This window comes from Trichomycterus rosablanca, chromosome 23, assembly GCF_030014385.1.
Source record: "Trichomycterus rosablanca isolate fTriRos1 chromosome 23, fTriRos1.hap1, whole genome shotgun sequence".
Lineage (NCBI taxonomy): Eukaryota > Metazoa > Chordata > Actinopteri > Siluriformes > Trichomycteridae > Trichomycterus > Trichomycterus rosablanca.
This window is the reverse complement of record NC_086010.1, coordinates 5,395,348-5,411,334: the sequence shown is the minus strand read 5'-3', so window position 1 is coordinate 5,411,334 and position 15,987 is coordinate 5,395,348. Positions and strand designations below refer to the sequence as shown.

At 40.4% G+C, this 15,987-nt stretch overlaps 1 protein-coding gene across 1 annotated transcript in view; it reads left to right on the top strand.

The window, feature by feature from the left end:
* Window positions 1-15,987, top strand: part of zfpm2a (zinc finger protein, FOG family member 2a) — a 173,927-nt gene that overhangs the window by 47,996 nt on the left and 109,944 nt on the right. The window contains exons 2-3 of the mRNA XM_062985599.1: window positions 2,514-2,669; window positions 15,569-15,670. Of these exons, the coding sequence (XP_062841669.1) occupies window positions 2,514-2,669; window positions 15,569-15,670 (258 nt within the window). The remainder of the gene's footprint in view (window positions 1-2,513; window positions 2,670-15,568; window positions 15,671-15,987) is intronic.

The following is a 15,987-nucleotide window of genomic DNA, read 5'->3' as shown; positions in this document are numbered from 1 at the left end:
CAGTGGTCGCCTCACAGCAAGAAGGTCCTGGATTCAATTTTCAGATGAAGCGGTCCGGGTCCTTTCTGTGTGGAGTTTGCATGTTCTCCCCGTGTCTGTGTGAGTTTCCTCCGGGTACTCCGGTTTCCTCCCACAGTCCAAAGTTATGATAGTGAGGTGAACAGGAGATACAAAATTGTCCATGACTGTGTTTGATATTAAACACTTGAACTGATGAATCTTGTGTAAGCAGTAACTACCTGTTCTGATATGAATGTAACCAAATAATTTAATACAATTCTAATAAAATAATGAAACTACACCCAGTTCAACTTCTGCATGTTTCGAGAAAGTGGAAGGAGACTGGATCACCTGGAGGAAACCTCACACATATTAAGAGCAGACAAGGATCAAACCTAATTCCATGAAAAGTGTCCTGGCCTATTTACTATGATCAATTAATAGCATCATAGCATATGATACATTAATAGCTTTTAGCAGACACTTTTATCCAAAGCATCTTATAATTTAAGCAGTTGAGAGTACAGGGCTTTTGAATAGGAGCCCAACAGTGGCAACTTTTCAATGATGGGACCTGAACCAGCAACCAACCTTCTGATTTCTTGTCCAGTACCTAATATATAATCAAGAGGATGTGGATCAAACTCAGGTCTTTCAGCCACAACCATTTCTAACAGCTGTATAAAATCAAGTGGGCTTGTGTAATAGATATAAACGCTGCTTTTAACATTCTTTTTATTGAGGTTTTGCTTTGCAGGTGACAGGACAAGAGTAGAACAACAATATAAAAAGCAACGAAAATGTTGTATTTACGTATTTGGACCCATCCCTCAATTGCAACCCCCCCTCCAAGAAAAAAAAAGAAAAATTAAATAATTAAATGTAATTAAGAAATAGTAAATGTAAGCAAACAAATAAATACAATAAGTAACTAAACAAATAAAAATTAATAATAATAACATAAAATAAGATAGCTTATACATAAGCCTGCTACAGCGCTATTATTGAAGTACTGTAAATAAAATCTGGAAAGTCAAAAGAAGTAATGTTAGAGAAAAACTTCCCGCAAATATGGGAGAAACTTCCTGTTTGGTCCTAACTGTGCACCAAATTTTTTTCTAGATAAAGACATTGTTCAACATCCCTTAACCTATAGTTATACGTGTGTAAATGCAAGAAGCACAAAGTCAAAACCCCAATATTTGTAAGTTAGTGTATAAAATGTACTGGAGGTATATTAATCACAGAGACCAGAGTGGCTGAACGTTTTTACTGTGTGTGTGTGTGTGGGCGTGCGTGTATGTGTGTGCGTGTGTGTGAGATGGTTACCCAGAGCAGAAATGTTAGGACAGTGTAATTTTCAGCAGACTCTGAGTGATCAGCTGCAGGCTCGGTGAGATGAACCGTGTGATCTGATTCTGCTTCAGCTGCTGCTCCGCCACTAGCGCTGCTGTTCAGATAGAAAGATATGATGAGATGCTTCACTACTCCTTACATCTCATACTGCATCTTTAATAGCTTCTTACCTTTTCCTTCCTAAGAATAATGCTTGAGTGGGTGTAGATTCCATCATGGCATCATTAGCTTTAGTCCACTAGCTGCACTGTGGCAGGATTTCACCACCATGAACCTGCAGTTCAACTCAATAAAATATACCCAGAATTCTCTGTCATGGACCAAGGCTCAAAGTTTTTTTTTACACATCATGTGACCAAAATTATGTGGACGGACACCTGACTACATATTGTTTACAATAAATAATAGAAATACATTTTATGGGATAAAGCCAAATCTAAAAAATAAAATCATGATTTGACTAGTTTGGTGGGAATGAACTCTAGTGGCCTGCAAAGAGCCATTGTCAACAAGGACATTGTCAGATGCCTGCATACTATTGTTCACAGTGTACCTACCAACATTTTCTCAAACCTCAGTGAGGGCTTTATTTAGAACAGTGTTTCTAAATTGGCATCATTGTATCTGCTGTCAATTTAAACCTACCTTAAACATCTGGTTAAGACTTAAACATCTGTTTAGGACTCAAACATCTAGTGACAACTTAAACATCTGTTTAAGACTCAAACAAACATCTGGTTAGGACTTAAACATCTGGTTAAGACTCAGACAAACATCTGGTTAGGACTTAAACATCTGGCTAAGACTGGGGTTAAGGTTTTATAATAGAATGTCCAACAAGCGAATTGTCAGGTGTCTGAAAACTAATGGTCACAGTGTACCTACCGAAATTTCCTCCAATCTTAGTGAGCTCCTTATATAGACAGTGTTTCTGATTTGACGTCATTGCTGTCAACAGTCTCATCAACAGACTTATTTAAACCTACCTTGACCCTACCTATGCCATTTCACACATCTTTACTAACCAGTGGTGCCATGCGACCGTCCAGTGTCTTACACCAGTACAATCAGTAGTATAAAGCAGTTTTATGTACTGCAGCCAACTCACCATAGCTGATATAGACTTCAGACTAAGCGTCTGTCCTACATGTGTTCAGGTCCCCTCGGTGATGGACTGGAGGAGGAAGATGAGTGTCTGTCGGAAGGGAACGAGTTAGCGACTAAAGAGGAGTTCTCGGTGGAGGAGAACTTCACGGCAGACTTTGAGACGGAGAACATCGCCTGTGAGGACATGGAGTTCTTCTGCACTAAAGGTCAGCCTCTCAAAACCAGATCACAGCCAAATATTAAAACAAAGGCATCTAAACTACAATTGACTTGTGCAAACATCTGGTTAAGACTCAAACATCTGGTTAAGGCTTAAATGAACATCTGGTTAAGACTCAAACATCTGGTGAAGACTTCAACATTTGGTTAAACAAGCATCTGGTTAACACTTAAACAAGCATCTGGTTAAAATTTAAACTAACATCTGGTTAAGACTTAAACATCTGGTTAAGACTTAAACATCTGGTTAAGACTCAAACAAGCATCTGGTTAAGACATAAATGAACATCTGGTTAAGACATAAACATCTGGTTAAGAGTTAAACAAGCATCTGGTTAAGACTTAAACAAGCATGTAGTAAAGACTTAAACAAACATCTGGTTAGGACTTAAACATCTGGGTAAGACTTAAACAAACATCTGGTTAAGACTCTCAGAAGTTTATGTTCTTATAAGTTATTAACATGATGACCTAACAGGCCTGTGATCTGATTATTTGTGCACCATAAGAGCTTATTTAGTTGGGTATAAAATATAAGTAAAACTATGTGCATTTACATTTACAGAAGGTTTTGTAGATATTGGCACTGTAGGTGTTTTAATGTATAAAAACAGAAGTGGCTGAATACTTGTTTCCCCTCAGTGTAGCTAGAGACCCACGAGCACACACTAAAATAAAAACAGAAGCAGCCCGCCAGCTCACTCCGTCCTTTCTCTTTGAACACAATTTCAATTAGAACTTTGTTCTGTTTCATTTTATTTATTCTACTCCAGGTTACAGCTCAACATCACACCAGCTAATGTGTGGCCTGCTCCAGGTTACAGGAAATAGATGACTGAGCTGTCATTCAAATATCTCCCTCCCTCCCTACACAAAAACACTTTCAGGTACCTTTACCCCAGGTGTACCCAACTTCACTCACCTCCCATCCCCAGAAATGTGACTTTTTCATCAACAGTTCATGCTTTCATGAATCGGCCTCACCTTCAAAAGCTCAATGTTTTTGAATTATGTTACTGTCACGCTGTTTAAAAATCATTGTGCCCAATGGGATTCTTACACGGGCTGTTTCTTTGAAAAACATTGTTTTTTTATGTTTGACATTCGCTGTGAAAACGTAATGAAATATTCTTTTGTTGTTTCAAAGAAATGAAACCAAGATTCACATCAATTATGGCTTTGTTGCTGCATTTAAAGGTCCGGAAAGGTTTATATGTTACATGTTATATATATAATATATACGTATACAGTACATACATGTACATGTATATTGGGCGGCATGATGGCTAAGTGGGTAGCACTGTCGCCTCACAGCAAGAAGGTCCTGGTATCGATCCTCAGGTGGGGATGTATTTATGTTTATGTATTTATGTGTGTGTGTGTGTGTGTTGAGAGAGAGACAATTGTGTTTATATTATAATCATTTTTGTAGTTAAATGATAATTATATATAATAATAATTTCATCATATATGGAAATCCAGCACAGTTTATAGATGTTTGTATTCACTATTAAGTGCTCGTCTAAAACTTATGTATCATTACTTAGGAAAAACCTGGCAACATTGTAGGTGCAAGCCGGTAAGTAATTTTAATAGTATTTCATAAAATTGGCTGTCTAAAAAAATCCTTATGTAGCAACGTAGTGCAGATCAGCTAATAAATTGCAAATGTTTTGATATAGACCAGTGAGAGTTCAATATAAGACAGCAAAACTGAAAAACCCAGAAATAATTATAATATCCAAAAACACAAATGTAATTTATATCGGTAATCATGATTCTACTTGTAATATCATCAAAACAACCTAAATGCTAAGAATGATAACATTAAACAGCATGAAACTTAAGAACAGCATGATAAAGTATTTTGTGTTGCTTGACATTGTACAAAACTAGACTTTTAGATAAATTGTGCTTTTAAGGAGAAAATCTGACTTGAAAAGTCCATTAGTTTTGGACTCACTATTTAAGTAGCAAAGCTCCAACGTCACCCCACTCATGTTAGCTTATGATAGCTTCTTTGTTATGGCTGCACCAAAGGGTTTAGCAAAAACTCCAATAATGTTCTTAAAGTTCCAGCTGTTTCATTTCCCTGATACTAATGTGACCTGTCACAGACCGGTCAGATTTCTTTTTTATCTGCTTACAGTACTGTAATTCTCTAAACATCCCTTTACATTTAGCAAAAAGTGCACACTCATCAGGTGTAGCCATTTTCCTTCCTGATCCTCTCCTCAGTTAGATCGCTTTTAAAAGTCATTTAGCTTTGTGTCAGAGTGGCTTAAATTCGGTCCACTTCTACTGGAATTAAAAGCCAATGCAATCCAGGCATTAAACGCTTTCCACATGTTATTTCTATTTTATAGGAAGACAGAAGAAGGACCCTGTTCATTAAGTAAACCCTCTCCAAAGTGACGGCATGCTGTAATTAGCACTGAATCAAATGTCTGCTTTCAATAGGAGCCACTTCTGCCTGGGTTTTATCAGCTCCATAGACTGCAGGGAAAATAAAGTCCTCTGCAACCAAGGTTTCGCCGAGCTCTGGGGAAGAATCAGTGTAACCCCCGAACTGGGCTTGTCAGGCGAAGACCTAAACCCTTCATCAAACGTTTGATCCCATAATAGGTATTAAATATCTGTTAAAACACAAAGAACAAAACTGCCATGTTCATTAGTGTAGCTTCACTTACTAACTTTGATCAGACCGGTAAAGTCTCAAAGCCTCTTTTAGTCACAAAGGTCAAGAATTTTAAAGTACCAAAGTTCTTTACCCTTTCAGAGGAAAGTGGAGGGTTTAGAGATAACTGCTCCACCTTAAATGCCTTTGATTGGAGACATAAAAATTATTCTCATTTTTATCTATTAGATCTACAACCTCAGATCAGAAAAAGTTAGGACAGTATGGAAAATGCAAATAAAATAAAAATGCAGTGTTCCTTACATTTACTTTGACTTTTATTTGATTGCAGACAGGATTAACCTGAGATATTTCATGCTTTGTCTGCTCAGCTTCATTTCATTTTTTAATAAACATCCATTCCTGCATTTCAGACTTGCAACACATTCCAAAAAAAGTTGGGACAGGGCAATTTAGGGCTAGTAATGAGGTGAAAAAACTAAATAATGATGTGATTCCTAACAGGTGATGTCAACAGGTGATTGAAATCATGGTTTGGTACAATAGCAGCATCCAGGAAAGGCTGAGTAAAGATGATAAGCAAAGATGATCAGAGGATCTCCAGTTTGTCAACAAATGTGTGAGAAAATGATTGAAATGTAGCTTAAGCTAGACGCCCGTGATCTCGTTTTTAGTGTGGTGAAAAGGAATGGTCACATTACAAAGTGATAAATGCTTTACTGTCCCAACTTTTTTTGGAATGTGTTGCAGGCCTGAAATGCAGGAATGGATGTTTATTAATAAATGAAATGAAGTTGAGCAGATAAAACATGAAATATCTCAGGTTCATCCTGTCTGCAATCAAATAAAAGTCAAAGTAAATGTTTTTTTATTATTTGCATTTTCCTTGCTTTCCCAACTTTTTCTGATTTGGGGTTGTGTGATTATTACATTTTCTGACAAACTAAGGATTACGTGAACAGCTTTTTTTCTATTGTAAGAAAGCCACAACTGCTTTTTGACTGCTTTTTAACTAGGTTCAGTCAAACTAGCCCTGTAATAGGGATACAAAGAGGTTGGGTGGGTGAATTAGAAGGCCACAACCAAGAACATGTTTATCTGTGAAGGACAGTTGTAGCCTAACATAGGGGTTAAAACAGGGGTTTTCAACCTTTTTAGGCATGCGCCCCCCTTCGTGTGCCGAGCGCGATTTGCGCCCCCCCTCCCCTTGGTGGAACAGCACTCGGTCGCGTGTACCAAGCGCTGCTTCCGCCACGCCCCCCTCCCCTGGATAAGGCACGGCTCGCGCCCCTCCCCTTAGTGGACCACGGCTCAATCGCAGATGCTTACCGCGTCCTACGCCAGTCTCATGTACCACCGGTTCATAATAATAATCTCGTAGTGCCACGCCCGCACCCCCCCCCCCAGGCGCGCCCCACAGGTTGAAGACCCCTGGGTTAAGGTACTGGAATAGTAATCGAAAGATCGGTGGTTGCCACTGTTGGGCCCTTGAGCAAGGCCCTTAACCATCATTTGCTTAGACTGTATACTGTCACAGTACTGTAAGCCGCTTTGGATAAAAGCATCTGCAAAATGTAAATGTAAACATATGAAGATGACCTCTCCTTGTTTTAATTAACAGTGCTCTTACTCTAAATTAGACCAGTTTGGACATGAGTGAGTCCATAAATCGTAGTCCTTTCTGTGTGGAGTTTGCATGTTCTCCCTGTGTTTGAGTGGGTTTCCTCTGGGAGTTCCGGTTTCCTCCCACAGTTCAGAGACACATAAGTTGGAGATTGAGATTGTAATTGGAAAAACAAATTTGTCCCTGACTGTGTTTGACATTGAATGTGTAACTACCTGTCCTTTCATGAATGTAACAGACGTGTGTAAAACATGACCTTAAAATCCTAATAAACAGAAACATCTCCACCGTCTACCAGGGTGATCTGTGAGAATTTGCATGGTTTTCTTTTTGCCTCTGAAACCAGTGATGGCATTTGAAATGTGTTTGGGTTTAGTAGAGATTTAGCTGGGTGAAATGTCAGGAAGGATCAGTTGGGTCGATGATAATGTGAAATCCGTGTTGGAGTTGTTTATTCCCGTCTGTTATGCTGTGATATCGAGCCAAATTTGTAAAATTATTTATGTGTGCGTGTGTGTGTGTGATTGTGTGTACTCACAATCAGGGTTTCAGTTCATCCCAAAAACATTCTAATGGGGGTTGAGGTCAGCAGGGGTTCCTCCAGTACAGTGAAGTGGCTGAAATGGTTTTCCTAAGTAATGCTCTCTGTATGTTTTTAACAAGCACTTGATAGATACTTGATCTGTAAACTGTGCTGGATCTCCATACAGTACAACGATTATAATAATGTAAATACAATTCTCTATCTCTCTCTCAACACACACACACACACACACACACATATATATACACTGACCAGGCATAACATTATGACCACTGACAGGTGAAGTAAATAAGACTGATTAACTCTTCATCACGGCACCTGTTAGTGGGTGGGATATTTTAGGCAGCAAGTGAACATTTTATCCTCAAAGTTGATGTTAGAAGCAGGAAAAATGTGCAAGCGTGAGGATTTGAGCGAGTTTGACAAGGGCCAAATTGTGATGGCTAGACGACTGGGTCAGAGCATCTCCAAAACTGCAGCTCTTGTGGGGTGTTCCCGGTCTGCAGTGGTCAATATCTATCAAAAGTGGTCCAAGGAAGGAACAGTGGTAAACCGGCGACAGGGTCATGGGCGGCCAAGGCTCATTGATGCAAGTGGGGAGCGAAGGCTGGCCCGATCCAACAGACGAGCTACTGTAGCTCAAATTGCTGAAGAAGGTGTGCCAGATACCACAGCACACCAATAAGGGTCTAGTTGTCTAGTTGTCTAGTAGGGCAGTTGTAGCCTAGTGGTTAAGGTACTGGACTAGTAAGCAGGAGGTCGCTGGTTCAAACCCCACCACTGCCAGGTTACCACTGTTGGGTCCTTGAGCAAGGCCCTTAACCCTCAGTTGCTTAAACTGTATACTGTAAGTCGCTTTGGATAAAGGCGTCTGCTAAATGCCTGTAAATGTAAATGTAGTGCAGTCCATGCCTTGATGGGTCAGGGCTATTTTGCCAGTAAAAGGGGGACCAACACAATATTAGGAAAGTGGTTTTCTTTTTTATAGATTTTTTTTTTTTTATAGCAGTGGATAATGTTTGTTTGGATTAAAAAAGCCGTATTTACTTAAAACTGTCAGGCTCCACTGGGTAAACACTGCTCAGAGTGAGGGGGTAAAAAACACCAATACGACTTTGTTTCTACCTTGCTGGAGGAGGCGTTTGTGTAAATCACCTGTAGGCTTATCGATCTGGGTTGAATTAGGCAGACAAAACATACAACATACAAACTGGTATGTTATAATTCCTCTCTTTTAATTTATACACTTATACAGTATGATTGAAATAAAAAAAAAAGACTTGATGCTAATAAGACAATCAGGAAATGTCATTAACACTTCGTCTCTTATAGATAGAAATACTGAAGAGGAGAAGTTATTACAGTAAAAGAGAAGAACAGTTATTACAGTAAAAACAATAATGGTTTTTAGAGCAACACAACTTTATTTTATAGATATTTATATTTATATATATATATTGTATATTGTTTTTATGCATTTTCTCCTCTTTTTCTCCCTTTTATCGTCCAATTGTGTCATGCTTCCTCTCCACCAATGCCGATCCCTGCTCTGATTGAGGAGAACGAAGCTAACCCATGCCCCTTCTGACACGTGGGCAGCAGCTGTATGCATCTTGTCACCTACACTTTGACGAGTGCAATGCGGATCAGCACTGTGTACGGAGAAACACACCCTGACAGCACTCTTTTCCCGTCTCTGTGCAGGCGCCATCGATCAGCCAACAGAGGTCATAATTGCATTAGTTATGAGAGAGACCGTATCCAGCTTAATCCCACCCCTATCTGAACAACAGGCCAATCGTTGTTCATGTGGCCGCTCAGCCCATCTGGCAGGCAGAGCAGAGACTCGATACAATGTATTCGAGATCCCAGCTCTGGTTCAAGCGTGTGTTTTTACCACTGCGCCACCTGAGCGGCCCTTTTTATAGATATTTTATGTGCTTTTGCTTCCCAAAAAAAAAAAAATGCCCAGAAATGTATGTAAAGTTACAAATCTGTGCACTGGTCAGGGTTTATTCCAACTAGTGTTACCATGTGTGGGTAAAATTTAATGAATATACTTTTGTAAACAGCAGTCACGGTACAGAAAGGTTCTAATCGTAGAATCCACTGTTAAAACATGTACGATGATTCCTGTGCCAGTTCCTACAGCATTCCTGAAATAAAACCCTCCATCACACTGGTTGACATTGTTCCTGCGGAGTTGCTGCGCGGTGATTATGTTTAAATGCATTGTAACCGGTGAAAGATAGAAGCAGAAAATCCTTAATCGCTGCTTAATTAAGAATCATCTTGTAGCTTCATTTCCTGAGCGCTAATTAAACAGTTGGAATGTGTTTTGTTACAGAGCTTAGCATGTTCGCCCCAGATCAAGGTGGTGCTTTTAATGTTATCTCTCTGGCTCTCTCTCTCGCTCGCTCTTTCTCTCTCTGTTATTCAGTAGAGGAACCATTGATACCTGCTTTTGTTACCTTCATCTTTAAACATGAGCAGTGTGCTGATGAGCTTATACAGTGCATATACACTATATGGTCAAAAGTATCTGGTCACCCTTCTGAATAATTTAATTATTCAGGGCGGCTCGGTGGGTAGCAAGAAGGTCCTGGGTTTTTTTCCAGGTGAAGCGGTCCGGGTCCTTTCTGTGTGGAGTTTGCATGTTCTCCCTGTGTCTGTGTGGGTTTCCTCCGGGAGCTCCGGTTTTCTCCAACAGTATAAAGACGTACAGGTGCAAATTAGAGATACAAAATTGTCTAAGACTGTGTTTGACATTGAACTTGAAATGAAATTCTTAATTCATAGAGTTTAAAAAAAGTGTGACTTGACGGAGGGTTCAAGTAAAGTGTTTTTACCACAGAGAGAAAAACTAGCAGCTTGCGTAACAGAAACTGGGTCACATTGACCTCGCGTTGAATAAGTAGGACATCACGGCGCATTTCTCATGTCTGGCATTCCACAGCCGGCCAGCGAGCGGGATCCTTCTGGCTGGGTTTACTCGCCGCCTTTGAAGTGAGTCGTATCTTAACTGGCGTAAACCCACCGTGGCGAGAGACGGCGATCTGTAGATTAACCCGTCCGGACTCAGTTGGTCCATATTATCACACCAACCGAGCGCCACCAAGGCGAGAGTTACAGGCGGTCACTTCCACTTCCTGTATCATTTCTCCAGAGCCAGAGAGAGAGAAAGAGGAAGCATGAGGGGGTCACGTCAAAAAACATCTTCATTAAAAAAACCGAGCGAGTAGAGATGAGCCGGCGTTCTTATCAGCACAGCCAGTCGATCTGGTTTCCTTCTTCTGTAAATCTTATCAGCTGCTGCTGTACACAAAATATGAGCGGGAGTTTCAGATGCTTCCACTGAAATGGCTCTGCATGGAGAATCAAATAAGAATGCAGGTTTTTGAAGACTGGAACAGTTAGAAGTAGCAAAGCTGCCATATTCTATAACTATAGATGGCAGCAGTGGGTGATGCACAGCAACCTAGGATCTGGGGACTTGGGTTTAATCTCATTTGGTCTCAGTATGTAAAAAGTACAACTAGACATCTGCAAGGATTCCATTTTTTAACTCGACTCCTATTCAGAGTCTTTATATTACTGCTTAGCTCAGCTTGTCTCCTTCAAAACCAACCAAAAGTATGTGGACATCTGATCATCAGATTGTTAAACATCCCAATTAAACCCCCCCCCACACACACACTCTTTTTGGATGTACATTCTTTTTGGATCTTACATTTTTAGCAAAGCTTTTCACAAGATGTTGAAGCGTGTTTGTGGGAATTTGTGCCCATTTAGTCAAAATAGTGTTGGTGAGGTCAGACAGTAGTGTTGGATGAGAAGGTTGAGTTTGTAACTGATGCTTTAATTCAGTTTTTTTTAGAGATGTTTTATTTTCATGGTAAAGTCAGTGTGCTGTGTATGTTACTAGAACCACAAATACACACTCTAACCAAAAGTATGTGGACAACTGATCATCAGATTGTTTCATTCCCTTTCAAAATCATGCCAAACATGGGGGAATATACTATATACCAGCTAACCAAAAGTATGTGGACATTTGATCAAAATATTGTTTTCATTTCAAAATCCACCCCCCCCCTTTTTTTTGAATATAACAGCTTTCATTTTTGGCAAAGCTAAAGGTCAGGTATTAATGTTGGTTTATGTTAGTGACACTTAAATTCAGTTTTGTTCATTACAGAGAGGTTCAGTTTCAGCTTCTAACCAAAAGTATGTGGACAGCTGATCATCACTGACTTTAACTAAATTAAAGCATCACTTACAAGCCAGACTTTCTCATCCAACATTATTGCCTGACCTCAGAAATGCTAGTTTCACTAAATGGCCACAAATTCCCACAGACATGCTCGAAAAGAATGAAATTGTTAAACATTCCATTTCAAAATTTGGCCAACATGAGGGAGTCCCACTCTCCCCACAAGGTGGATATAACAACCTTTACTTTTTGACAAAGCTTTTGGAGCTTGTCAAAGCTTTTGGAATTTGTGGCCATTTGGTCAAAATAGTGTTTGTGAGGTCAGGTATTAATGTTGGATAAAAAGCTCTGGCTTGTTAGCGACGCTTTAATTAAATTCAGTTCATTTCAGAGATGTTTTAGTTTCATGTTAAAAGTCAGGGTCTAAAAATGCTACTTTTAAAAGTGTCTCAAATTTCTAACATAGAATTTGATTTAACACACCTATAAAGACGGGGTCTGACTGAACCAGCTGAACTCAATAATCTGAAGCGTATATTTTTGGCCATGTAGCAGACGTTTGACATTTATTGTTTAGAATCGATTATATCTGAGACACACTTGAACGTGTCGTTTTGCTTAAAATAAACCTCATTGTTGTTACTCTAGAGGTTCAGTAAATCTCCAGCGACTGCATGAATGATGTTTTGTGCTGTCGGGCTGGATGGAGATCCCACGGGCGAGGAGAGAGGAAACCCCAGTGGCACAGGAGGCTGGGGGGAAGGACTGTCTATTTATTGCTTTTTGATCTTGTGTGTGTGTGTGTGTGTGTGTGTTGTTTTATACAGCTGTAGGCAGCTGGACTGACTGGGATTTGAGCAGATGTTCTGTTCATTCATTGGCAAAATTATTTCCAGTGGTTTGTGGGATGAAAGTGCTTAATATATTCCTATACATCACGATCAATACAAACTTGTTAACCGAGCAAAATTGGAATGAATAAACACCATATAGCCGAAATTATATGGACATTCCACCTAGTATCATTAGTTTCTATTTACTTTTAACATGGAAACCTTTATCCAAAGCCACTTTGAACAAATACCACTGAAGCAGCTGGAGGTGATTGGGATTGACTATTATTCCAGTATTTTAACCACTTAGATACCACTGCTCCTACGTTTTAACCTCATCCAATGTTAACAGGTGCAAAAAATAAAGAATATAAAAGCCTTTTTATGTTTTTGAGAGGTCCCTAAAGACCTGGTTAGATGACTTTATGTGAATGAACTCCAGTGACCTGAACAGAACTCACCCCAACAGAACAGAACAGACCACAACCCAGTTTAAACACCTTTGCAATAAAATAGAATATGGATTGTAAGCCCGAACGTCTCGTCCAACACTAGTGCCTGGCCTGACGAATTCCCACAGGCCCATCAGAACAATGCAGGCTGTTATAGTAGCAAATGGGTGGTTAGAATTAGACTTTAGATATTAGTGAGCATATAAAAAGTGCTTATTTTTGCGTATACATATGGCATGTTTGGCTGTGTCTGAGGGTGGGAGATGGCCGAGGCCCCACAATGGATTTGGCGTCCTGTCCAGGTGTGTTTTTTACATCGTACCCTGTGATTCCGGGGCATCCGGACCCCCCGCAACCCTGATCAGAGAATGACAGTGAAACAAATATGAAATAAAAGTACAATGATTTTAAAATGAGTTAGTAAATGTAGTGTGTCACTATCGACCTGTGATAATAAAAGCCTTGTTGACTTAGATGCTTTAATCAGTTAATAATATCATTTGTGTAAACTAATTTGATGATGACTGATAAAATACAAGCATTTTCTGGCTGTAAACTACCACAGCGGTGCTAAAAACACTGTAATTAATCCACTCAGGTCGAAAACCTGCAGGCGACACCAGTTAAAGCAATTTTCCACTCTTTTCTCTCTTTTTTCTACAATGATAGGTAAGGATAAGGTAAAGAGAAGATAACAGGCGGATGTACGACTGAGTTTTCCTCACTGTATCTTTCTGGTCGGGTGCTGGATCTAAAAGCAGAACCTCCTCCACACCGTCGTTTTGGCTACGGGCCCGGACTAAGTGGGGGCATGCCGTATTCTTCCTTCATTCTCCATATCTTTAAAATGACTCTACAGCAGCCAACCTGAGGCCACCGATTAAGAGCAGCTTTCTGCTACTTAGTCTTACCGTATTTACAGTGCTGGAAAAGCTGCAGCACTATTACTATAATTCAGGACAAGCAGTCAGATCCAACTAAAAATGGAATTTAAATGTCTTGAATAGTGAATTTTATTATCGTTGGCGACAGTAGCGTTAGGAACCTGCAAAGCCTGAGTCTACACTGCATGAAAATATTGTATATAATACTTCCAGCTATTTTTATACAGACCTGCAGAACCTCAGACGACGTCTTCTTCCAGTCATCATGTTCTGCATAGTCTAAAATACAACATTTAGCAACTGCTTTTATCCAAAGCAACTTAAAACTGTGACAGAATGCAATGTAAGCAATTGAGGGTTAAGGGCCTTGCCCAGGGGCCCATCAGGGGCAATTTGATAGTGGTGAAGCTTGAACCTTTAGTAGGTAGAGGGAACCTTCAGTGGGAACCTTCAGTGACCTTCGGACTGGGAACCTTCATTAGGAACCTTCAGTGATATTTCTGGGAACCTTCACTGGGAACCCTCCATGAGCTTCTGACTGGGAACCCCTGACCTTCTGACAGGGAACCTTTATTGGGAACCCTCCATGAGCTACTGACTTGGAACCTTAAGTGAGCTTCTGACTGGAAACCTTTAATAAGCTTCTGACTGGGAACCTTAAGTGGAAACCTTTAGTTTTATTCTGACTGGGAACCTTCATTAGGAACCTATAGTGACCTTCTGACTGGGAACCTTCACTGGGAACCTGTAGTGACTTTCTGACTGGGAACCTTCACTGGGAACCTTCATTGGGAACCTATAGTGACATTCCGACTGGGAACCTTCATTGGGAACCTATAGTGACCTTCTGACTGGGAACCTTCATTGGGAACCTATAGTGACCTTCTGACTGGGAACCTTCATTGGGAACCTATAGTGACCTTCTGACTGGGAACCTTCATTGGGAACCTATAGTGACATTCCGACTGGGAACCTTTATTGGGAACCTATAGTGACCTTCTGACTGGGAACCTTCATTGGGAACCTATAGTGACCTTCTGACTGGGAACCTTCATTGGGAACCTATAGTGACCTTCTGACTGGGAACCTTCATTGGGAACCTATAGTGACCTTCTGACTGGGAACCTTCATTGGGAACCTATAGTGACCTTCTGACTGGGAACCTTCATTGGGAACCTATAGTGACCTTCTGACTGGGAACCTTCATTGGGAACCTATAGTGACATTCCGACTGGGAACCTTTATTGGGAACCTATAGTGACCTTCTGACTGGGAACCTTCATTGGGAACCTATAGTGACCTTCTGACTGGGAACCTTCATTGGGAACCTATAGTGACATTCCGACTGGGAACCTTTATTGGGAACCTATAGTGACCTTCTGACTGGGAACCTTCATTGGGAACCTATAGTGACCTTCTGACTGGGAACCTTTTTTGGGAACCTATAGTGACCTTCTGAATGGGAACCTTCATTGGGAACCTGTAGTGACCTTCTGACTGGGAACCTTCATTGGGAACCTATAGTGACATTCTGACTGGGAACCTTTATTGGGAACCTATAGTGACCTTCTGACTGGGAATCTTTTTTGGGAACCTATAGTGACCTTCTGACTGAACCAGGCTCTGAATTAAACACAACCCTGATCAGGAGAAGCTGTAACTGAAAATAAATAAATGAAGTTTTCTTTTATGTTTCAGGTGAGGAGAACAGCAGCAGGGATATGCTGGACACAGGCGTGGATGGACAGAGCAAAAGGAATAAGCCGCCCACTTTGGAATCAGAGGAGTGGGACGGTCCAAGTAAGTGACTCAAACGGACGTTGTTGTTACTGTAGAAAGATAACATGTGTGACTGCTCCACAAGTGATTTATCAGCTACACTATATGACCAAAAGTATTTGGACACAAATATTTGGCTTTTTACAAGACTAATGCATGTCTGTCGGAATTTGTACACTGGGTTTGGCTGAACCTGAACTCGGCAATTAGCAGAGATGTCCACATACTTTTGGCTGTATAGTACATCATGTAGTTTGAGTAAATCATTAGTAACACCCCAACAACACAGCTGCACCTGATACACTCATACCAGTGCAACACACACTACTATTACCCCG